This window comes from Lycium barbarum, chromosome 9, assembly GCF_019175385.1.
Source record: "Lycium barbarum isolate Lr01 chromosome 9, ASM1917538v2, whole genome shotgun sequence".
In the NCBI taxonomy this organism is placed as follows: domain Eukaryota; kingdom Viridiplantae; phylum Streptophyta; class Magnoliopsida; order Solanales; family Solanaceae; genus Lycium; species Lycium barbarum.
In genome coordinates this window covers 13,133,519-13,160,076 of record NC_083345.1, presented here as the reverse complement: position 1 = coordinate 13,160,076, position 26,558 = coordinate 13,133,519, and the positions used below count along the sequence as shown (strand labels likewise).

At 29.3% G+C, this 26,558-nt stretch overlaps 1 protein-coding gene across 1 annotated transcript; it reads left to right on the top strand.

Annotated features, from left to right (window-relative positions):
• Positions 1–396: 396 nt before the first annotated feature.
• On the top strand, positions 397–5,649 carry LOC132610355 (heat stress transcription factor A-6b-like). Its single transcript, XM_060324662.1, has 2 exons — positions 397–1,299; positions 4,532–5,649. Exons 1-2 carry the CDS (start codon positions 1,006–1,008, stop codon positions 5,369–5,371), a joined length of 1,134 nt encoding a protein of 377 aa, XP_060180645.1. The 5' UTR covers positions 397–1,005; the 3' UTR covers positions 5,372–5,649.
• Positions 5,650–26,558: the final 20,909 nt, after the last annotated feature.

Sequence of the window (26,558 nt, the reverse complement as noted above, 5' to 3'; positions counted from 1 at the left end):
TCAAAAATAATAAGTGAAGTAGTCGTCGTCTGATGAAATGTTTCTCTTAGTTACTCGCTGCCCCGACTCGAGATCCCATATGCACTTGTCTTCCCCCCAACCCAATTAGTTCGCAAAGCCAGCCAACACGAGATTAGAGTCATGCTCTTCATTCTATGTAAGGTTTTGAAGCCAAGCACGCGACTAGTAGAAAGAAGTTGAAGTTATAAAAATAGATGAAGTTGAAGTTATAAAAATAGTTCCCGAGAGAGAAATGACCAAACAAGTATCAAATTCTGCACATCAAGTATTTTGAGACATTTCAAAATATTAAAAAAAGATCTTACTACTTTTGACCAGAAAGAGAAAGATACAGACTAATTAAGTATTTAGATTAGTACAAAGTTTATATTATTATCTGCCATTAGGTTCAATGAACAAATAAAACTGTTCTCCTGCCAGACCTTCCAAAAAGGGTTATTAAAGAAGAGTTAATTCTGAGAAATAAAATATAAAAAGGGACTGAAAATATCTAAGGACCATTCCATAATTAAACTAATACTATTATTTTCAAAACCTGTATTCATCAAACCGTGACCTAACCAGCTCTTTTTTCCATCTCTCTCTCTCCTCTCTCTTGACCTCCATTACAACATATTTCCATCTCCTCCAAATCTAAATCCAACTTCCTTATTTTACAAACTCTTTTGTAGATCTTTTTACCTCTCTATATAATTTATTTTCTTTCTCTACTCCTATTGCTTCTTCAGGTTTTCATCTAAATCTGGATTTTCCTCACTCCCAAACCCTTTCTCTCAAACCCTAACTCCTTAAACCACCACAAATCAATATACCCTTTGAAGAGAAACTCCCAAAGATGTTGTAGCTCTTCCTTTGAACTTCAAAAACACACTATATTTGTATTATCTTCATTTGTTATTTTCCTTTCAAGACTTATTATTCTTTGAGCTTCACCTCATAAGATCTAATTTTCTACCCCTTGTTATTCAAGATTCATAAGTATATATGGATCCTAATTTTCCCCCAATAAAAGAAGAGTTTCCTGAATCTAATGAGACTTCTTCCTTTATGTGGACTAATCCTCAACCAATGGAGGGGCTTCATGAGAATGGGCCTCCACCATTTCTAACAAAGACTTATGAGCTTGTGGATGATCCAAACACAAATGGTGTTGTTTCTTGGAGTATAGGTAATAACAGTTTCATTGTTTGGGATCCTCAGACCTTTGCCATGAATCTACTTCCAAGGCACTTCAAGCATAACAATTTCTCAAGCTTTGTCAGGCAGCTCAATACTTATGTAAGCATTATTTTTCTCTAACCAATTCAAATAGTGTATATGAGCACACAAAATACTCTTATATATAGAGAACAAAAAAGATCAAGACTTCTATATAATGATATATATAGTTGTTGATATATATAGTGCTCTAGAATTTTCTCATGTCAGTGAAGTTTCTAGTGAGTATTCTGAATTTTCAGATGCAACTTGCACTATATTCTTTTTTCCTTTATTGGCAAGTTGCACTCGATTTGTTTCTTCTTATTCTTTTTTTTTTTTTAAAGATACTAGTTCTAGTATCCACGCGATGCGTGGAAAATATTGAAAAATATATTTATTGACAAATTATAATCTGTCTTGTTTAAGTACATTAGATCATATATTACTTTAATAAAATTCAATTGTCATCTTATTTGTTATTGCATATAAAATTAGAAAATACGGATGATAAGTGCAAATATTTTGTTAGTTCCTTAAATAGATATAGAATTTCTTTTTCTCTCTTCATAATATTTTTATTTAATTTTGATCAAAATTATATCATCATTTTTATGGGTGAAAATCATTCTTTTGAACTTTTTAAGTACCTTTTTACCCTCTAAATTATTGACCTATCTCTTGTTTTCTCTTTTTAATAGCCCTAACGTTCACCCCCCCCCCCCCCCTCCCCCCAAAAAAAAACCCCACCCAAGTTGCATATCATAAGGTACAATTGTCTCAAATACAGTATCTGAAAGTACCGACATATATTATGGACTTAACTTTAATTATATAATAAATGAAGTAAAAATATGAAAAATAAATTTGAACATCTATAATTTTGATAACTGAGCATAATAAAATTTTAAATAGAAATTATTCGAATAAGTAATTTTTGATAATAGTAGCGAAAACTCAAATTCCATTTACTTAATTGAGAATGCAAGAGAACAAAAACCTTTTAAACACATAGAGCCCGTTTGGATTGGCTTATAAGTTACTTATAAGCTGTTTTCAGCTTTTTTGAGTATTTGGCTGGCCAGCTTAAAGTCATTTTGTGCTTCAAATAAGCTCAAAAAAATAATTGGACTCATTTGACTTAGCTTATCTAAAGCAGCTTATAAGCTGAAAACAGCTTATAAGCCAAAAAAAATAAGTTAGACTACCCAACTTATTTTTTTTAGCTTATAAGTTGTTTTCAGCTTATAGACATAAGCCCATGCATCCAAACAGGCTCATAGTTAATGCATGTAATATAACAGAATAATTATTAAAATTAAAGATATTTTATAACAATTCCATAATGATTCAATATTATACTTTAAATGAATATCAAAAAATGATATACTTTGAAAATATTACATTAATGGTAACCAAAACTCTAATGATTGAATAATATCGCCCTACTGTTTATCAATTAAGTCTTTTAGTATTTTTAGTTAAATTATCTTATTTTTAAAGTTAATTCTAAGTATAAATACCCTTATATTTATTTTCATTATTCAATGTTTTCGTTTTCGGCTTATTTTCTAAATTTTAGTTATCTTATTCACAATACGAATTTGTTTTAAGTATGCAAAAATCATCAAAATGCACACAAATCCATATTCAGTTTAATATCAAATTCAAACATTAACCACATCTCTTTAATTCTTTTTGTTGATTATGTTAAGCTAGCCATTAATTCAATTCAATGTCAAGTTTAACATCAATCCAAATGTTCTTATTTTTAATTTAATTTTTGTATGCCATTTAATAAAAATATTATCTTTCAAGTAAAATTCAAATTCTTTTATCTCAATTCAAATATTATTATTGGAATGCTTATTAATTTTGTTTCAATACTGGTATGTGGTTTTTTCTTAACATGAGACTCGACTTAAGTTCTATGACTACTATCCTTCTTTTGTATAGGGTTTATGAATTAAGATATCAAGAATTATTTTCATTATTTGATATTTTTATTTTTAGTTGGATTAGCTTGCAAAAAAAGAAAAAATCTAACATATATTTCAATTTTTTATTGGAAAAGTCAACCATACATATCATAACTGAGTTAATCTTGTTAGATAAATGTCATTTTGAAATTTAGAATACATTTAAAATTTGTTAGCTAACAACAATGTCAGATTTTTTAATCATGTTTCTTCTTTTTTATTTGATCTTTTTGTTCCAAAAACCCCACACTTTGAATTTATTAGTAATGTCATACTACCATTTTATTTAGTGCTTTTTTTAAAATCTTTTTGTTGTGAAATTATTTCTTTGTTTATAAGATTTACCATCCAGTCAATTTGTATCCTTTTGATTGATGTTTGATTAATATTAACTGTAACTTCTAACTCTTGCAAAGCTTTCAAGTTAAACTCAAACTCAAATAGAATGTATGAGCACACAAAATACTCGTATATGTAGAAAACAAAAAAAGATCCAGACTTCTATATAATGATATATTTTTATCTTTTTTTGGTCAATTATAATGATATGTATATGTATAGTTGTTTATATATATTGTGCTCTAGAATTTTCTCATGTTAGTGAAGTTTCTGGTGAATATTCTGAATTTTCAAATGCAGCTTGCACTTCTCTAGATTTTTCTCATGTCAGTGAAGTTTCTAGTGAATATTATGAATTTTCAAATGCAGCTTGCACTTTTTTCTTTTTTCCTTTATTGGCAAGTTGCACTCGATTTGTTTCTTTTTTTAAGGTATTGTGGAGAATAAATCATAATGTCTTTAAAATAGAAAGAATAAGAGCTTAGAAAACTATATAAATCTACGGCTAAATCGCTACGAAAGGGAAGTGATATATGTATCTTTAGTCACAAAACAAAAAGGAAATGTGCAGTTACCTATGTGTAATTAACATTAAAATAACTCATCAGCCAATTCCAATTATTTTATGTTCGGCTACATTTCATTAGTGTATGCAAATAATGCAATTTCTCCTAGCAATACTTCTTTATGAGTGCACAAGACAACTTTATTATGAGTTAATTTATGATGAGGTTAACGATTATACGCTGACAGTTTATATAAAGACTTCTTATACTATCATGTTACCTAAAAGATAATTATATGTAAACTGTCCATAGAAAGTGGAATGAGTAAATTGGAAAATAAGGCAGGTAACTATCAATAGTATTGAAAAAAATTATACTATCGGTACATATAAGAAAAATCCTAATATAAATTATATTCGTATTTCATGATCTTCTTTTTCATTTTTCTTCCCTAATGGAAGATTTCTAGCAATGTGAATTATCATGCAGGGATTTAGGAAGGTTAATCCAGACCAATGGGAGTTTGCTAATGAAGGTTTCTTGAGGGGACAAAGGCATCTCTTGAAAACAATTAGGAGGAGAAAGACAAGTAATTTCCATCTTGGCCAAGCTTCAAATCAAGGTATAGACTCTTATATTGAATTGGGAAAGCTTGAATTAGATGGAGAAATTGATCGATTAAGGCGCGAGAAGCAGGTTTTGGTGATGGAATTGGTGGAGCTTAGACAACACCAACAGACTACAAAATCATACATCAAATCAATGGAAGAAAAGCTTAAAAGAACTGAACAAAAACAGAAACAAATGATGAGTTTCTTGGCTAAAGCAATGGAAAATCCAAGGTTTTTGGAGCAAATGATGCAACAAAAGGAAAGAAGGAAGGAACTTGTAGAAGAAATTAGGAAGAAGAGAAGGAGGCAAATTGATCATCAAGGTCCTAGCAATGTTGGACTTGGAGAATTAGGACATAGTGTGAATAATATCGATGGAAATGATGTTAATATAAAGATGGAACCTCAAGAATATTATGGTGAAATTTATGGATTTGATGATTTTGAATTGGAGAGATCACTTGATCATATGAGCATGCAAGGACCAAGTGGGAACAGAATCAATCTTGATCAAGAAGACTACAATATTGAGAATGAAGATTTCGTAAACTTTGAAAGTGAGAATAAAGATATTGATGAAGGATTTTGGGAGGATTTGTTGGATGAAAATGTTGAAGATGAGATCAATGTACTTGATAATAATATTGGAGGAAATGAAGAAGGAAATGTGGATATTTTGGCTCGTCAGCTTGGATTTTTGGGTTCTAGACCAAAGTAAATATCAATCAATTTACTATTAGTTTTTGATTCTTTTGTTTTCATAATATGGATTTTAGTTCTATATATGATTTATCTAATATAGAACTATAAGTTAGTTGCTAATTAATTGGGAGGATGCCAATTCTTTTGCAAAAGAAAGCAATTCTACAAGTATAATTTTATGATTCTCACGGGTTTTATATGTTCCTTTTAACCCATGGAATTGTTTGGTACCTTTCACTTCTTGGAAGGTCTACTTGTTTTCTTCAGTATTGAAATGTAACTTTGTCCCCAGCTTGTTATTTGCCACGTTACTCTCTTATTTTCCTGTTTAGATACTTGTAAGGACAAAGTTACCCGCTATCTGTACTGGTGCTAGGTAGCAGGTAATTCGTAGAATTAGTTGAGGTGTGCGCAAGCAGGCTCATACACCACAATTATCAAAAATAAAATGGGACCAAGTTGAAAGCTGATCATTAGTTTTTGAGGTTATGAAAAACTTAAATGGTTCATATATGAGAAAAATGTTTCTACTCATCTAGTGAATATAATGAATTTTGATTATATAAGTGAGAAAGTAAGAACTATGACAATTTTGAGATTAATTAGAGATATCATAATTACAGAATATACCTGTGTATGCTATCTGAAACTTTTAACTAAAATTTATAGTCAATTTTAATATCATCACGTTAATGCACTTGTTTCTTTGACGATATATAATAGATTTTATTTTTGGTTATGCAGATCCTTAATTACAACCAATCAGTTGTATAGTAGTAATAGATATTCTTGATTTCTATTTATTGAGTTAAGAATTGACAGATGTTCAGCAAGGAAAAGATAGAAAGTGAAGACGTTCTTTGTACCTCATGAAGATAAGAAATATCTTAATACTGTTGAATGAATATTGAGGGATTTTTTTATACAATAGACCAAAAGCTTATAAGATTTTGTTTGATTCTAGACAAACATGTCCCAGTTTCCCACAGCAGATAGCATATGGAGTTATTGTGTCTCGAGTTCAAAGTTGTTATTTAATCCATTGATTAAACGAAACTTGGCAAGTAGCTAGTTTTCCTCGTGTTAGTTGTTACCTGAAAGACAGCAATGAATTTAATTAGGGCAAATAATTAAATTGAGCCCTGGCCTCTTTTTAAGTTTGCAGTACAGTTTATGTTTTTGAAAAGGATTTAAGTTCTACTTGTAATATGTAAACATCTCTTATTAAGGTCAGTACATATTTGGAAGTAGTTTCTTCTCACTGGTTCATATTGCTAAGACTTTTTATGACAAGTGGAACTAATGGAAACGGGTGCTGCTAAATAGCAAAACCCACTTTGTCAAAACTGTCAAAATTGGTGCTAGCTCACAGAAAAATGACCAGAATACCCTAACCCTCAATGGCCAACCTCTCTCCTTTAATGTAGTGTTATGATTAAAGTAGGTTACACTAAAACATAAATGACAATATTTAAATGAGATACATACACCTATATTATACGGTGGGCCAACCTAATAATATACACAACTTTATTTTTTTTCATTATATGATGGGCCAATCTAAATAATATACACAACTTTATTTATTTTTTATTTCATTATACGGTGGGCTAGCCTAAACAATATACACAAATTTATTTATTTTTTCTTTCATTATACGGTGGGCTAACCTAAACAATATACAAAGCCTTAATTATTTTTCTCCTTTTTTTCCTTTTTAGAGACATTTACCCCCTAAACCAATTAGTAAGAATTATATACAAGAATAACATATCTTTTTAAAAGTAACAAATATAGCACATTGAATAGAAAAAAAATACAGTAATAAACTCCGATTAAAGCCAACCCTCTCCATAATTAATGAAATATATTTTCATTAATACAATTTTACTCATTTACTGTTTTCTCTCACTTCCACAATGATCTCTCTCCCCACCTACTAAAAGACTTGTCAATCAAGTGTGATAATATATATGCTATTGTTGGTGATTTTATTTAGATAAAGAGAAACTATTTAAAATCACTTCACAATCTCACATTGTAGAAGCAACAATGCTGCCATTTTTATTTGGAATAACCACTACGAGTGTAATACTAATTTTTCATTAGATTCAATGCTCAAAGCTATAGATGATAGAAGATGGTGAACCAGCTTATACTATTCTATTCTAAACTAACTTTTAAATAACCTCTTGAACATAAAACATATATATAAAAATATTAAAATTGATATTATTCATGCGTATATCAAAAGGAATCAAATGAGAACTAACTTTTGCAGTCTCATCAAATATTCTTCGTATTAATATCTACTTAGTTAAATTGCCGCAAGTGATCTCTTGACTCACTCTCATACATAAATTACCAATAAGATACTAACATTTCTCTTAATTAGTAAAGTAACTTAGTAATAAAAAACATGTTCCCTTAATTGATGAATAAAATGAATAGAAAAAAAAGTAATGAATCAATTTCAGATCCTCAGCTATTATTACTTTCAAAAGGAAATTTGGAGCTCGTATAAAATAAAAATAAAATATTAACGAGGAAAGAAGCGTTATATGTTGAGAAGAACTAATTAGGATATAAAATTGATCTAGAGTTTTTGAAAAATGAAGAAGATGTTTTTATTACTATTATTCATATTCGTACTTAGTTTTCGTGCATCCCAGGCCTCATTCCGTAACTAACTATAGAACAATATTTGCCTTTATAATTTGGTGCTTGGAGTTTTAGCATTGCTTCCCATACAATTTCACTAATCAACTGCCGGTATATTTTTAACTGCTCAGCATCAAAATCTCATCCATTGACACCTTTGCTTTAATAGATTTTTACATGAATATATGAATCGAATAATATGATCAACACTAATTTAAATTACAGGAACAAATTATTTAAATAGATAATTTAAGAATTTGATGTGTAATCGATGAAATGTTTGAAAATGATATTAGGCTTATTTTATTTTTATTGACGCTAAAAGTGAATGAATGAAATTGACTTGTCTGAAAAAAAAAATTGGATTAAACAATGTTAATCTAGACAAGTTCGGTAATGTAAAACGACGACGAGAATCGCTAACGATCGCTGCATACACAAGTTCGTAACGTAAAAAACCCACACAAAGCATGAATGTCATTACTTACATTTATGAGAGTGCAACAAACATCGAATTTCCTATTAAATATTGAAAAGTCATTTATTTTACCATTTTGCTCTATCAAAAAATGCAGATAAGTACATTTCCGTTCCAACAAATGATGAATGCTATTAAAGCGAAATTGGTCAAGGTTCGCGTTTAGAAACCTTAGGTCCCGAGTTCGATTCTAGGTGCGCGTATTTAGTCTAAATTTTTTTCCCCATTTTTTCTTTCACTTACATGATCACCAAACTCAAACAGATCAAGTATCAATGTACTTTATACAATTTTGTCCAAATTTTGTTGCCTACCTTATAATTAATTGAATTCCCTTAGAATGTAATTAAAAGTGAGTTTTCCTTGTTAATCAAGTATATCTGATGCAATGTTGGGAAACTTTTGATATTGGGTTGCATTAGATATTGCTGAATATATGGGTTGTATTTGTTTAGGCCCAACTTCTTTGAGCAACCCAATGTCTATGCATCTTTATGTTCATAACAAACAGCCCAAAGTTAGGAAGTAGTGTCATATAACTTGTACTCCAAATATTCCTTTAGTCCTATTAACATACGATTATTTAACTAAGATATTTTTAAGAAAATAACACAAAATGTAAAATGAAAAATGACGTTGTACTAAAATATTCAACAACAAAAAAAGTAATAAGATCGCATAGAAAATTATCATAATAAAAAAGCATTAAGTCATGCTATGATAAATACGGCTAATTTATAAGACATGGTATTAAGTATTGACTACTTGTCACACACACACACATATAGAGAGAGAAAGAATCGGTTGAATTAAATCAAACGTTGCTAATTGTTACTCAATCCTATATAATAGTTAGCTAAATTGCCCAATTTAATGCTTCAATTGAAATCAACCATAGTGTTGACTACTTGTTAAATCTATTATTTTTGTTTAAACTAATTGAATTAGATCTAAAATTGCTTAATACTACTCAATTATATTTAATCCTAAACTAATTGAGATAATTTCATGTTTCAAATAAAGTCAACCATAGTATTGACTACTTGTTACATCTACTTTAAAAAATTAAATCAAAAGTTGTTAATTGTTACTCAATCCTATATAATATTTAGCTAAATTGAAAGAATTCAAATGTTTCAATTAAAGTCAACCATAGTGTTGACTATTTGTTACATTCACTATTTTTGTTTATGTTGATTGAATTAGATCTACTTGCTAAATGCAACTAAATTCTATTTAATACTTAACTAATTCAGATAATTTCATGTTTCAATTAAAGTCAACGATAGTATTGACTACTTGTCACGTATTGTTTTTTAAAATTGATTGAATTAAATCAAATGTTATTAATTGTTACTCAATCCTATGCAATACTTAGCTAAGTTGAAGGAATTCAAATGTTTCAATTATAGTCAACCATAGTGTTGACTATTTGTTATATTCACTATTGTTGTTTATATTAATTGAATTAGATATAACTTGGTAAATGCAACTTAATTTTATATACTTAATTAATTGAGATAATTTCATGTTTCAATTAAAATCAACCATAGCATTGACTATTTGTCACAGATTTTTAAAAAAAAAAATTGATTGAATTAAATTAAACGTTACTAATTGTTACTCAATCCTATATAATACTTAGCTAAATTGCAGCAATTCAATGTTTCGATTAAAATCAATCATAGTGTTGACTACTTGTTAAATCTACTAACTTTGTTTAAACTAATTGAATTAGATCTAAACTTGTTGAATGCTACTCACTTATATTCAATACCTAACTAATTGAGATACTTTCATGTTTCAGTTAAAGTCAACCATAGTATTGACTACATGTTGCATCTACCTTTTTTATTTTAAAAAATGATTAAATTAAATTTAAAGTTGCTAATAGTTACTCAATCTTATATAATACTTAGCTAAATTAAAGGAATCCAATGTTTCAATTAAAGTCAACCATAGTGTTGACCATTTGTTATATCCACTATTTTTGTTTAAATTGATTAAATTAGATCTAAACTTGCTAAATGTTACTCAATTCTATTTAATACTTAACTAATTTGATAATTTCATGTTTTAATTAAAATCAATCAAAACATTGACTACTTGTTGCATTTTAAAAAAAATGATTGAATTAAATCAAAAGTTGCTAATTATTATTCAATCCTATATAATATCTAGCTAAATTGCAGCAATTCAATGTTTCAATTAAAATCAACTATAGTGTTGACTACTTGTTAAATCTACTATTTTTGTGTAAACTAATTGAATTAGATCTAAGTTTGCTTAATACTACTCAATTATATTTAATACTTAATTAATTGAGATAATTTCATGTTTCAGTTAAAGTCAATCATATTATTGACTACATATTGCATCTATTTGAAAAAAACTAAATCAAAAGTTGCTAATTGTTACTCAATCTATATATACTTAGCTAAATTGAAAGAATTCAAATGTTTCAATTAAAGTCAACCATAGTGTTGACTATTTGTTACATTCACTATTTTTGTTTATGTTGATTGAATTAGATCTAAACTTGCTAAATGCAACTCAATTCTATTTAATACTTAACTAATTCAAATAATTTCATGTTTCAATTAACGTCAATCATAGTATTGACTACTTGTCATGTATTGTTTTTTAAAATTGATTGAGTTAAATCAAATGTTGTTAATTGTTACTCAATCCTATGTAATACTTAGCTAAATTGAAGGAATTCAAATGTTTCAATTAAAGTCAACCTTGGTATTGACTACATGTTGCATCTACCTTTTTTTTTTTAAATGATTAAATTAAATTGAAAGTTTCTAATAGTTACTCAATCTTGTATAATACTTAGCTAAATTAAAAGAATTCAATGTTGACTACTTGTTATATCCACTATTTTTGTTTAGATTGATTAAATTAGATCTAAACTTGCTAAATGTTACTCCATTCTATTTAATACTTAACTAATTTAGATAATTTCATGTTTTAATTAAAATCAACCATAGTATTGACAACTTGTTGCATTTTTTTTTTTATTTTGAATTAAATCAAAAGTTGCTAATTATTATTCAATCCTATATAATACTTAGCTAAAGTTGCAACAATTCAATGTTTCAATTAAAATCAACCATAGCGTTGACTACTTGTTAAATCTTTTATATTTGTGTAAACTAATTGAATTAGATCTAAATTTGCTTAATACTACTCAATTATATTTGATACTTAACTAATTGAGATAATTTCATGTTTCAAATAAAGTCAACCATAGTATTGACTACTTGTTACATCTACTTTAAAAAATTAAATTAAAAGTTGTTAATTGTTACTCAATCCTATATAATATATAGCTAAATTGAAAGAATTCAAATGTTTAATTAAAGTTAACCATAGTGTTGACTATTTGTTACATTCACTATTTTTGTTTATGTTGATTAAATTAGATCTAAACTTGTTAAATGCAACTCAATTATATTTAATACTTAACTAATTCAGATAATTTCATGTTTCAATTAAAGTCAACTATAGTATTGACTACTTTTCACGTATTGTTTTTAAAAATTAATTGAATTAAATCAAATGTTGCTAATTGTTACTCAACCCTATGTAATACTTAGCTAAATTAAAGGAATTCGAATGTTTCAATTCAACCATAGTGTTGACTATTTGCTACATTCACTATTGTTGTTTATATTGATTGAATTAGATCTAAACTTGGTAAATGGAACTTAATTCTATATACTTAATTAATTGAGATAATTCAATGTTTCAATTAAAATCAACCATAGAATTGACTATTTGTCACATATATTGTTTTAAAAATTGATTGAATTCAATCAAACGTTGCTAATTGTTACTCAATCCTATATAATGCTTAGCTAAATTGCAGCAATTCAATGTTTCAACTAAAATCAATTATAGTGTTGACTACTTGTTAAATCTATTAATTTTGTTTAAGCTAATTGAACTAGATATAAACTTACTGAATACTACTCAGTTATATTTAATACTTAACTAATTGAGATACTTTCATGTTTCAATTAAAGTCAATCATAGTATTGACTACATGTTGCATCTACCTTTAAAAAAAAAAAATCATTGAATTAAATTGAAAGTTGTTAATAGTTACTCAATCTTATATAATACTTAGCTAAATTAAAGAAATTCAATGTTTCAATTAAAGTCAACTATAGTGTTGACTATTTGTTATATCCACTATTTTTGTTTAAATTAGATCTAAACTTGCTAAATGTTACTCAATTCTATTTAATACTTAACTAATTGAGATAATTTCATGTTTTAATTAAAATAAACCATAGTATTGACTACTTGTTGCATATATTTTTTTAAAAAATTGATTGAATTAAATCAAAAGCTGCTAATTATTATTCAATCCTATATAATACTTAGCTAAATTGCGGCTATTCAATGTTTTAATTAAAATCAACCATAGTGTTGACTACCTGTTAAATCTACTATTTTGTGTAACCTAATTGAATTAGATCTAAATTTGTTGAATACTACTCAATTATATTTAATACTTAACTAATTGAGATAATTTCATGTTTCAATTAAACTCAATCATAGTATTGACTCTGTGTTACATCTATTTAAAAAGTTAAATCAAAAGTTGCTAATTGTTACTCAATCCTATATAATACTTAGCTAAATTGAAAGAATTCAAGTGTTTCAATTAAAGTCAATCATCGTGTTGACTATTTGTTACATTCACTATTTTAATTCATGTTGATTGAATTAGATCTAAACTTACTAAATGCAACTCAATTCTATTTAATACTTAACTAATTCAGATAATTTCATGTTTCAATTAAAGTCAACTATAGTATTGACTACTTGTCACGTATTGTTTTTTAAAATTGATTGAATTAAATCAAAAGTTATTAATTGTTACTCAATCGTATATAATATTTAGCTAAATTGAAAGAATTCAAATGTTTCAATTCAAGTCAACCATAGTGTTGACTATTTGTTACATTCACTATTTTTGTTTATATTGATTGAATTAGATCTAAACTTGCTAAATGCAACTTCATTCTATTTAATACTTAATTAATTGAGATAATTTCATGTTTCAATTAAAATCAACCATAGTACTGACTATTTGTCACATATATTTTTTTTTAAAATTGATTGAATTAAATCAAATGTTGCTAATTGTTATTCAATCCTATATAATACTTAGCTAAATTGCAGTAATTCAATGTTTCAATTAAAATCAATCATAGTATTGACTACTTGTTAAATCTACTATTTTTGTTTAAACTGATTGAATTAGATATAAACTTGTTGAATACTACTCAATTATATTTAATACCTAACTAATTGAGATATTTTCTTGTTTCAATTGAAGTCAACCATAGTATTAACTACATGTTGCATCTACCTTTAAAAAAAAATGATTAAATTAAATTGAAGGTTGATAATAGTTATTCAATCTTATATAATACTTAACTAAATTAAAGGAATTCAATGTTTCAATTAAAGTCAACCATGGAGTTGACTATTTGTTATATCCACCATTTTTAATTAAATTGGTTAAATTAGATCTAAACTTGCTAAATATTACTCAATTCTATTTAATACTTAACTAATTGAGATAATTTCATGTTTTAATTAAAATCAACCATGGTATTGACTACTTGTTGTATTTTTTTTTTTTTTTGAATTAATCGAATTAAATCAAAAGTTGCTAATTATTATTCAATCCTATTAATACTTAGCTAAATTGCAGCAATTCAATGTTTCAATTAAAATCAATCATAGTGTTGACTACTTATTAAATCTACTATTTTTGTTTAAACTAATTGAATTAGATCTAAACTTACTGAATACTACTCAATTATATTTAATACTTAACTAATTGAGATACTTTCATGTTTCAATTAAAGTCAACTATAGTATTGACTACTTGTTACATCTTTTTAAAAATTATTGAATTAAATCAAAAGATGCTAATTGTTACTCAATCCTGTATAAAACTTAGATAAATTGCACCAATTTAATGTTTCAATTAAAATTAACCATGGGGCTGATTGCTCGTTAAATTTACAATTTTATTTAAATTGATAAAATTAGATCTAAATGTAATATCCCATATTTAAGTGTAGGTATTTAATTAATTAAACTTAAAAAAAAAAAAGGAATAAAGGGCATGTTGGGCCTCAGCCCAGTAGAACGTAAATAAGCAGAGCCATAGGCTGAAAATAGGTTCTGCTAGCCACTTTAGAGAAAAAAAACGTGAGGGTTCTGCCACTTTCAAGTGAAGGAGCACAAAGGGAATTCAAGCATAGATAAATAATAAAGATATGAGGAGAAGAGAAAGGTAAATTTCTAACCTTAGTTTATAGATTTAATTCATATTTTTAAAGAAGTGGGATTGAGAGTTGAAGAGACATAGGTCGAAGAAACCGGGAATCGAAGAAACCGGGAAATTCATTAATTTTCAAGAATTGAGTGAATACAGATATAATTGGACTGAAAATTTTGAATTTCAGTATATACCATAGGAAAAGTAAGTTGGAAAGTAAGGTTGTTCTAGTTGTTAATCCAAAATTGGTAGATCGTGGCCTAATTGAATTACTCAAAGCGTGAGAAAATATAAATAATTAGATTGACTGAAATTTTAACAGGAATCCTGAGGGAGGGGTATACTAATTTAGTTACTAGTTAGCCAAAATAAGGGAATTAACACGAGATTGATATGATGTGATTATAGATTGATCGAAGGAAGTGGTACGGATTTGCATAGTGACGAGTCTGGTGTTTCGACACGAGTACTGTGAGTAGTAATCTTACCACAATTTGTATTTTCATAACCTTCATGGTTTATACATGATTTTGAAAATAAAATGTGTTACCGATTCTTTGAAATTGCATGTGGGACAAGTCCTTTACTTGATATAGTACCGAACAGTTTACTTGAGATGGTTACCGGTTATTCTAATTGTTTTCACCTTTACTAGATATGTTTTACCGTTACTTGAGATATGATTACCGTTTCTGAAATGAAATTACATGATTTGATAAGAATTGAAATGCCCTGTATTGTTTGAAAATGCTTTCATATGAGTATTTATTATTTATAAAGAAAAGTATTAATGGGAGGATACTTTGAAGGATCTCGTAGCTAACGGCGGGTTCGTTAGACCTGGTGCACCTTGTATTTACAGATTACAGTTACAGTCCTCGCTAGTGGGAAGGTAGAACTAGCATACATGCATAGTTTTCCCTCGAGTAGGGACCTACAGTTTTATTTGACTCCTTTTACGAAGGGATCCATATGATATAGATTACATGATCCTTTCTTGGAAACCTCCCGAATATAAGAGTTGATATGACAGTATTTACAAACTTTATTATTGAATTGTTAAATGATGTCTGCTTACATGAAAATAGACAAGATTGGTTATTGCTACCCTTTTTGCAAAAAGGGCATTTATTTCGTGATATTTTATGAATATTATATAAGCATGTTTTCTGACTTGTCCCCAATAAAAACGGTTGTGGTTAAGTGTTATTACTCACTGAGCAAGCGTCTCACTCCTCGCTATTTTTTTTACAGAGACCGCAAGTGACGTTGGTGAGGGTTACGGTAACTAGAGAGCACGAGTTGAAAGTTCCTGGTGAGCCCCGCACTTGTCCGCGTGGGCCAAGATTTATATTATTTATGATGGTCTTTTCTTTTGAACTCTTAGAGTTGCTCCATAGTCATTTGATTTATTCCATGAGTATTCTTTATTCATTATAGACTGGTGACTAGTATTAGATGTTTTTCTCGAATTTCAGAGATGTTTTAGTATCATTACGTTGAAAACGGGTTGATTGCATTTAGTTGGTTGAGATTGAATGTTTCTGTTGTTGATTTTGAGACAGGAAAATTTTGGATAGTCATAAAAATAGGGGAAACTTTGTCCGATTTTCTGTAAATTCTCGTTAAGGCTTGCTTTAGGAATCCTACCCCATAGCGCCGGTCATGGTCCTAAATTGGGTCATGACACTAAACTTGGTAAATGCTACTCAATTTTATTTAATATTTAACTAATTGAGATAATTCAATGTTTCAATTAAAGTCAATAATAATATTAATGTAACACCCCGTACCTTTAACCTAAGCTTTGACCATGATCCTAGACATAGAAAATCAGATAAAGAATGTGGGAATTTCAAATTTCCTCTTCAGTTGTAAGATGGAGGTTTACGCCCATGAACAGTGACCGTATTTTAGTATACGGGCGTATTTCAAGTCGTAAACTGGTACCAAGGATTTCTGAGCATTCTGGAATTTAGCATTTGGATGTTACATTGTTAAATACGGCCCGTATTTCAAAACTTATTTGGAATTTGGGAAAACTTCCTGATGAAAGTTGTAGAGCTTTAAAATACCTTTCCAACGGTATATTATGGGGGTCAAATGGACATCTGTGCAAAGAGTTATGGCCATTTTACTGAATAGACGCAGTGCAGTCCATACGGAATACGGACCGTATTTCAAAATACGGCCCGTCTTTCAAAATACGGTCAGTATTTAACTGGGCGGAAATTTAATTTTCCAGAACAGTATATATTCGTCCATATCAGTTCAAATCATTATTTTTCATTTCTTCAAGCCCTAGAACGACCTCCTACCCTCTTTCATCATCAAGAACACCAAGGTAAGCCTACTCTAATTATTCCAAGTCAATTCTAATACATATCCTTGTAATCTAAACAAGAAATCATCATTCCTAAACTAGGGTTTTCAAGAAAATCCATCTCAAGGTTCAAGATTCAAGATTTTGGAAATCTTCTTCAAAGTTCAACTCTTTAATTCAAGTTTTGGAGCATTACCAGGTATGTAGAGTTACTATCTACGTGCGGGAACATCATTGTTCTTCCCCACGCCTCATAATCCATAAATTATGATTCTCTACGAATACTAGGGTTTTCTATACCATGCTCATGACAACCCTAGGTCCATGTCCATGATTATATTATGTATGAATTGCTATTATTCTATCATTGTGTTCTTAATAACTCCATATGATTATTGAGAATCAGTCTGTAATCCATGAAAACCCATATCTTGTGTTCCATGGGTTCTTGCATGCATATTTTAGCTAAAACGATTATTTCATGAATATCCTACATGTCTACAAGTTTTCATGCAACTATATTATATAATTACTTTCAAGCCATGATACAAGATACATACATGCTAAATACAAGTTATTTCATGAAACCATGTTTACAAGTTATTTCATGAAATCATGATTACAAGTCAAGTACAAGTTAATTCACGAAAATCATGGGCTCCTTAGCCAATTATATCATGTTCATGTTTTTGGGAGTTGCACGAATTACCGAGAGGCTTAGATAGCCCGAAACTAAGTAGCCACCGTAGGACAAGGCTCGCTCCCCCCAGTTAGAATGATTCTTTAATTTTAAACTGAATGGATCCATCAGGCACGTTACTACCTTATACCCTGGCAAGGTATGGGGGCTCTGCTGGTCCGGCAAGGTACCAAACTCCACGTACCCACGTGGTGATATCACATGGTCGGTTTATGAAATGCTCTCCCTATTTATCATGTTTTACTTATGTTATATATATATATATGTACGCATGCTCATGCTCATGTTCATGTCCAGGTTTTCAGTTTCAGTTCTTATCATGTTATTTCATGTCCCATGTTATTTCATTCTGTTGCTTTACATACCAGTACATTCAATATGTTGACGTCCTCTTTTATTGCCCGGGGGCCTGCATTTCACTATGCAGGTACTGATTTACAGGACGATGCATCTGCTCAGTAGGACAGCATTCGTATCAGCTTATTGGTGAGCCCCATCTAATTCGGGGTTTAGTCAACTCTTTGTTTTATATTAACTATGCATCTAAGGTATGTTAGGGGCCTTGTCCCAGCGAGTATGTTTTTCATGTTCAGACTTATGTTAGAGGTTTCATAGACTGGACAAGTCAGTTATGTCATGTCACACTTTCGGAGTCGTATAGCCATTTTGGCTCATTCATGTTATTTTCCGCACTCATGTTTAAATAAGTATTTTGATTAAGTATTATGACTTGTTGCATTTTATAAAGGCTCATCATGCATTCACGTTGTATTCCGCTCGTGTTATGCCTCATGATGATTCAGCAAGCCATGTGGTTCATTCGGTCACATGCAATAAGGCACCGAGTGCCGTGTTACGCCCAGGCCATGGTTCGGGGCGTGACAATTAACTACTTGATATATCTATTTTTCTTTTAAAATGATTAAATTAAATAAAAGTTGCTAACAGTTACTCAATCTTATATAGTACTTAGCTAAATTGAAGGAATTCATGTTTCAATTAAAGTCAACCATATGTTGACTACTTGTTAAATCTAATAATTTTGTTTAAATTAATCGAATTAGATCTAAACTTACTAATTGCTACTGTGATAATTTCATTATTTGGATCCAAGCAACATTCCCTTTCTTTTAGCTGACTTTTAATTGACTTTATAAGTCAGAAAAGGTCATGGAATGTAATATTACGTTTTATAAATTTTTCCAGGTGGTCGAAATTGAAACAAAAAATTGCGCAGATTGTCCTTCATTTGGGGTGGTCTTTAACTTTTGTCTTTCAAATTGGTGATCTTTAAATTTTGCCCTTCGCCTGACACCCTGAGGTTTTGGGTTCGAACCCCAATTACGTAAAAAAAAAAGATTAATTTTCGCAAGACAAAAGTTTGGGTTTGCAAGGCAGAAGTTGCAAATTCTGCCCTTGCAAATTAGGGGCAGAATTTGCAACTTCTGCCTTTAAGGCAGAGTTTGCAAGGGCAAAACTTGCAAAATTTTGCCTTTAATACAGAGTTTTGCCTTCAAAACTCTGCCTTGCGAACCCAACTTCTGCCTAGTGATTTTGTTTTAGTTTTTGCCTGAGCAGGGGCTCGAACCTGAGACCTTGATGTTTTAGGCGAAGGACAAAAGTTAAATACTTTCATTTTGATGGGCAAAATTTAAAGACCACCCCAAAATAAGGGCATTACTGCTAATTGCCCAAATTGAAATATGTGATGCAAATAGCTTGACACAACAATTTATGTTTTTCTTGTGTAGTTGTAAATAAATAAAACAAATTTATTATGTTAAACAATAGTAAACTAACTAAAATAAAGTTATAATGGTTATATTCATATTTTCAAAACAAATAACTAAGAAACGAAGAAGCGTATATTTTTAACATGTAAGTTTAGATCTAATTCAATCAATTTAAACAAAAATAGTGTATTTAATAGGTAGTCAACTTTATGGTTGACTTTAAATGAGACATTGAATAGTCTCAATTTAGCTAAGTGAACACTAATTAGATATAATTGCGAAGCAATTAGTAAGTTTAAATCTAATTCAGTCAATATAAACGAAAATAGTGAATTTAACCTGAATTGCTTCAATTAATTAAGTATTAACTAGTATTGAGTAACAATTAGCAAGTTTAGATCTAATTCAATCAGTTTACCTAAGTATTAGTTAAGATTAGTAACAGGTCTGCTAAGTGCTCATTCAATTTCAACAAATTTTTATATAAATATGTGAATGTAACTATGATAACACTATTTTGCATTGAATTTCCTATTAAATATTGAAAAGTCATTTGTTCTACCATTTTGCTCTATTCAAAAGATAATACTTAGCTAAATTGTTTTGATTCCATTAAATTCATTTTTTTAAATGGTGAATTTAACAAATAATCAACACTATGGTAGACTTATTTCTACAAAATCTGGTCATTTCTGCAATTTCTGTGCAAAATTATGAAAAACAACAAATCAATGGCTATTTATGCAAAAAACTACACTTTTATCATCTTCTTCACCACCTTCATATTGTTCTTCAAAATTGCTTCAAAGTTTTTTGGTCATAAATTCTTCAAATTAAGTCAAATCAACCCCAAAACTCGAAACAAAGCTCCTCTATACCAACTAGAACAATCCCCACCCATCAATTTTGTCAAACAAATAAGAAATCAATTAAATCCATTTATTAGTTTATAAGCTTTTCCAAAAACACATATGAAGATCTTCAAGAACACCATGAACTTGAAATTTGTAATTTCTTCAAAATAAGTCCAATTACTCCAAATTTTATATCTAGCTCTTCCTCGTCATAGAGAACAAAACTCAATACAAATTGAAATCAATCAACCCCCAAATTGCTAGTTCTTCAAGTTCTTCAAACCCAACAATGGTGAACTCTTCAAATCAACTTGAAATTCTTCCAAACTTCGGATTCTTTACCTCTTTCACTAGAAAAAAAAAAAAAAGACCAATTGGTTTGAACCTTCAAATTTGACCTAATCTTTGAAACTCATCAACTTGTTTTCAAGTTTTGAAGGCCAACAATGGTGAAACTATCTAAAACTCCTCCAAATGACTTGAAACTTTAGATCTAGGTAGATTTGACCTCTAGGAACTCAAATCTACACTCCAATTCACACAAATCAAACAACAACACCAATTTTCGTTTTTTTTTTTTTGGATTTTTTTTTGTTGAGATTTTCAAAATATGAACAACCTGGAATTAAAAATTGTAGAAACAATCCTGTAGCCTAATGCTATGAGGTAACGCTTCTCCTCATTGTTTTACATTAATGATTGATAATTGTGAGCTCATTTATAATAAGGTTATAACTAATTATAGCTTATAGTTACTTCAATACTAAAAGTGACTTACTTCGTTATGTTAAAAAATAATGATTTGACACTGCATTAACAAGAAATAGCAATATGGAGTTCAACAAAAAATAATATTGTATGTATATAGCCAATATATAAATAAAAAAAATTAACCATTCATTCAAATTATTCGACTCTTCAATATATAACATCCAATAGAAACCAAATACCGTATGTATATAGCCAATATATAATACTCTATTTACAGGAAAATTAAAAACACTATCAAATTCCCAAAAAAAAAAAAAAAAAAAAAAACTAAAAAACACTTTAGGCCAAATATCATATGTAAATAGCCAATATATAACACTCTATTTACAAAAAAAATAAAAAAACTTCCAGGTAATGCAATCAGTTTAGCTAAGTATTAATTAAGATTCAGTAAAAGGTCCGCTAAGTGTTGATTCAATTGGATCAAATTCTTATATAAATATATAAATTTAACTATGGTAACAATATTTTGCATTGAATTTTCTATTAAATATTGAAAAGTTATTTTTTTTACGTTTTGCTCTATTCAAAAGATAATACTTAGCTAAATTGTAGAAATAGATTTAGACTTGTTAAAATAACAAGTTTTGATTCCATTAAATTCATTTTGTCTAAAATAGTGGATTTAACAAGTAGTCGACACTATGGTTGAATTTGATTGAAACGAACCAATATTTTGCATTGAATTTCCTATTAAATATTGAAACGTCATTCATTTTACCAATTTTTTCGATATATCCAAAAAATCATGTTGTAAAAATACCAATGAAATGGATCTTTGTGCATTGTTTATCACAAATTTATATCGTATGAATTGGAGCATTATATTTTAGTGGACAAATTTTATTTTGTAGACTGTTTGTTGTGAACATAAAGATGCATGGGCATTAGGCTGCTCAAAGAAGTTGGGCCCAAACAATCACAATCCATATATTCAGCAGAAGAGGAGAAATGCAACCCAATATCAAAGTAAAAGAAAAATTGGAAAAAAAAACTTTTCACTGTATGCGCGCACCTAGACTCGAACATAAGACCTAAGGGTTCTAAACGCGAACCTTGACCAATTTTGCTGCAATAACATTCGTCATTTATTGGAACGAATATTTATTTAGCTGCCTTTTTTAATAGAGTAAAATGGTAAAATAAATGACTTTTCAATATTTAATAGGAAATTCAATGCAAAATATAGGTTTGTTGCACTCTCACAATCAAATTGAAATGTAAATAATGATATTCATGTTTTGTGTGGGTTTTTTACGTTACGAATTTGTGTACATGACAATCGTTAGGATTCTCGTCGTTATTTTACATTACAGATCGGTAATTGTGAGCTCATTTATAACAAGGTTATAACTCATTATTTCATAGTTGTTTCAACACCAAAAGTGACTTGATGCATTATGTTAAGAGATAATGAGTTGCCACTGCATTCAAAGTATTAGATATGTTAATGTGCTATCTTCAAACAAACGAGTATGTGATATGACATTTCGTTCAAAGGCTTAGTGTTTTCTCAATCAAATAGCAATACTAAGTGAGTTTTGGCGTTTAGAAGGATTAAAGTACATTAATACTTGATTTTTTTGAGTTTGGTGATCATATAAGTGAAACAAAAAATGAAAAAAAAAACTATTAGGCTAAATGCGCGCACCTAGACTTGAACTCGGGACCTAAGGGTTCTAAACGCGGACCTTGACCAATTTCGCTGCAATAGCACTCGACATTTTTTTGAACGGAAAATTACTTATCTGCATTTTTTAATAGAGCAAAATGGTAAAATAAATGAGTTTTCAATATTTAACAGGAAATTCAATGCAAAATATTGGTTTGTTGCATTTTCATAATCAAATTGGAAGCATTTTATAATAAGGTCATACGTAATTTTAGTTCATAGTTATTTCAACACTAATAGTGACTTGATTCTTTATGATATTAATAAATAATGATTTGATACTGCATTCACAAGAAATAGCAACATTTGAGCTCAACAAAAAATAATACAAAATTAAACAACATGAACAAAAAAATAAATAAATTAAACAATAGAAATTAATCATTCACTCAAATTATTCCACTCTTCAATATATAACGTCTAACGGGAACCAAATACCATATATATATATATATATATATATATATATATATATATATATATATATATATATATATATATACACACACACACACACACATACCATAACAAAAATAAAAACATGAAAAAGAATTAGAAAAAGAAGAAAAAATACACTCCAGGTCAAATACCGTATGTATATAGACAATATATAATAAATTTACGGGAAAAATAAAAACACTTTCAGATTCCAAAACAAAAAAGAAAAAGAATAAAAAAATACACTCTAGGCTAAATACCGTACGTATATAGCTAATAAATAACACTTTATTTACAAGAAAAAAAATTCGAATGCCAAAACAAAAAGAAAAAAAAAAGAAAAAAGGAAATGAGTACACCTAGGCCCACCGTATGCATACACAATAAGTAAACAAAAAGAAAAAGAAGAAAAAAGGAAATACACCCTGGGCTCACCATATGCATACACAATAAGTGAATAAAAAAAGAAATACACCCTACACCTATCTTATGTATATACAATACAGCTAATGTAAAAATAATAATAATAAAAAAAACATTAAAAAAATGGAAAAGAGCATGGAAAACATAGCCCATGATTAGCCTATACGAGAGAGAGTCTCATTTTATCAGAAAGGGCAGTGATGTAAAAGCACATTACAATAAAATATTAAAAAGCAAAGATTCTTCAAAATTCCTTATGAAATGACTAATATACCCCCATTTTTGACAGTTTTGCCCAAAAGTGATTTTGCCAAATAGATTTTTCCATACTTATAATTGGATAACTATTCAGTGAATTCACTTGGGTTTTTTATTAGAATTAATTAACGGGTCCAATTATTTGAAGATATTTTTGCTTTTACTCTTTATATGCTGTCTCCAGAGGTTTGAAAAACAAATAGAATTAAGGATCAATTACACTAAATGCTCCTAGAATTTTATTGAGCTAAAACAAGTTAAAATTACTTTAAATATGCTGTGAAATTATCTACTTTAGGCTAAGATAGTACGATTTTCCTAAGTCTTGACTCTTACAAATAAAGTCTCACATTAGCGCTTGCGTAGCAGTGCACTTAGATTGATGTCTTTCCTTGCTTGTGTTGTACACGATCCTGTTCTAACATTTCCTGATGGATATGTATCTAGGGATGAAAATGTGCAGAAACGAGGCGGGACAAGGCTGGGCAGGACAAAGGTTAAACAGGACAAGATAATGGTGTAATAGCCTGTTTGGCCAAACTTCTAAAAATAACTTATTTTAAAAAGTATTTTTTGGCTAAAAGTAAATTTGTTTTTGGCCAATTGATTTAAAAAGTACTTTTGAGCAGCAATTAGTGTTTGGCTAAGCTTTTAAAAAGTGCTTCTATGTGTGTTTTTTTCAAAATTATTTTTCAAAAAAGTGCTTTTGAGCAAAAAACTATTTTTTTTAGCTTCTAAAAAAATGTTTCTGCTACTCCCCAAAAACACTTATTTTCTTCCAAAAGCTTGGTCAAACACTTTACTTTTTTTAAAATAAGCACTTATTAAAAAATAAATACTTTTGGGGAAAAAATAAATTTGGTCAAACAAGCTATAAATAGGGTAAGTAGAATGGGCGGGTCAAAGCTTTTAATCTTAAAATATTAAATTAAACAAGGGCAGGTCTGAGTTTGACGTATGAATAAGAAGGTTGTTTCGCCAATTGATTATTTATTAATTTATTAATTCCTTGCATAAGTATGTGAATGTTTCTCCCAGTTTCATCTACCAAATATTTTACTGTGGCTATCACAACTTAAATGATACTTTCAGGATCGATATGGCAATTTTACTCTCCTCATTTTTTTCACTACTATAAACAAGGAGTCTGATTGCTGAGGCCATGATTCACCAAAATGCAGCCTCTTGACCATGACGACTACAAAATTAAAGTCCATTTTGCAAAACATCAAGTGGGCCAATACTCAAAAAGATTCTGGAAGTTCGAGGTTCAAACAGCCCAAGCCCACGTCAATAATGGGCCCATATTTTTTCAATTTTGATAAGAATTAAGTTGGATGATCAATTTTTGAGCCGACAATAATCAAAATTTAGCAACCGTTTCAAATTTAATTGAAAAGTAAATACTTTTAAAATTGAAAATTAATTTGGACAAAAATATTCGAGCTAAAACACCTAATAACTCCAGCACATGGTGCCAGAGTTCGAAGATTGAAATGGAACTCTATGATCGATTCATGAAATTTAAATTTATTCAATGCAACTCCAGAAATAATTCATGAAATTTGAACCGATCAATATTTGAACTTCAGCAAAAGTTTTTTGAAGTTTTTTTTTTTTTGTGTGTTTTAACTAAATGTACTTTTGTCAAAATTTTCTTTTCACATTAGAATGCAGCTAAATAATTTTGAAATGATGGCTAAAAGTTAATTAGTGATCTTTTTATTTCCGTCAACAACTGCGTTATATTACCTCGTAATGCTTTATATGTTCATAAGATACCAACGCATCATTAGTAATCCAACTTGGAAAATCAGAATCCCAAGAAATCCTACGTGAAAGCGGAAGTGAGAATTTAGCTATACTATGGGCTAGCATATTCCATGCGCAAGAGATGTAGACAAAGTTGATCTCTTCAAAAGAAACTCATTATTCTCCATATATCCTCGCTGATGGTATCTATTTCCCAAGATACTGTCATCTTTTGTACCACATCCTTTGCATTTAATAGTATAAATTTAACGAAAAACGTCCAAAAATGCCCCTGGATTATCCCAAAAAGTTTAAAAATACCCTTCATCCATCTATTGATCTAAAAATACCCTTCATCAACCTATTTTGACTCGCTTATACCCTTAAACTTAACAACCCTCTCCTTTTTTTTATTATTATTTATTATGTGGCGCCTTCGTATTGGTCGATAATAAAACCCCACCCCTCCCTACCAATTCTTCTACTACTACTCGACCCATGACCCACGACCTAATACCCCTTAGAGAAAACATCGGCACATCGATGCCTTTGCACCCAAATTCCTTTCTCTAACCAGTTCAGCTTTATCTCTTTCTATACATCAACTCTTCTTCCCATGCCCACAATGTTGCAGTAATAGGAAGAGCAACTCCTAGGGGTGGGCATGGTACGGTATTTGAAACTTCAGTTCGGTAATTTTGATTTTCGGTATTTAAAAATACTATACCATTACCATACCAAATTAATTCGGTATGGTTCGGTATTTTTAAGTTCGGTTTCGGTATTTTGCAGTACGGTAATTCGGTAACCATAGTTTGTTCGAC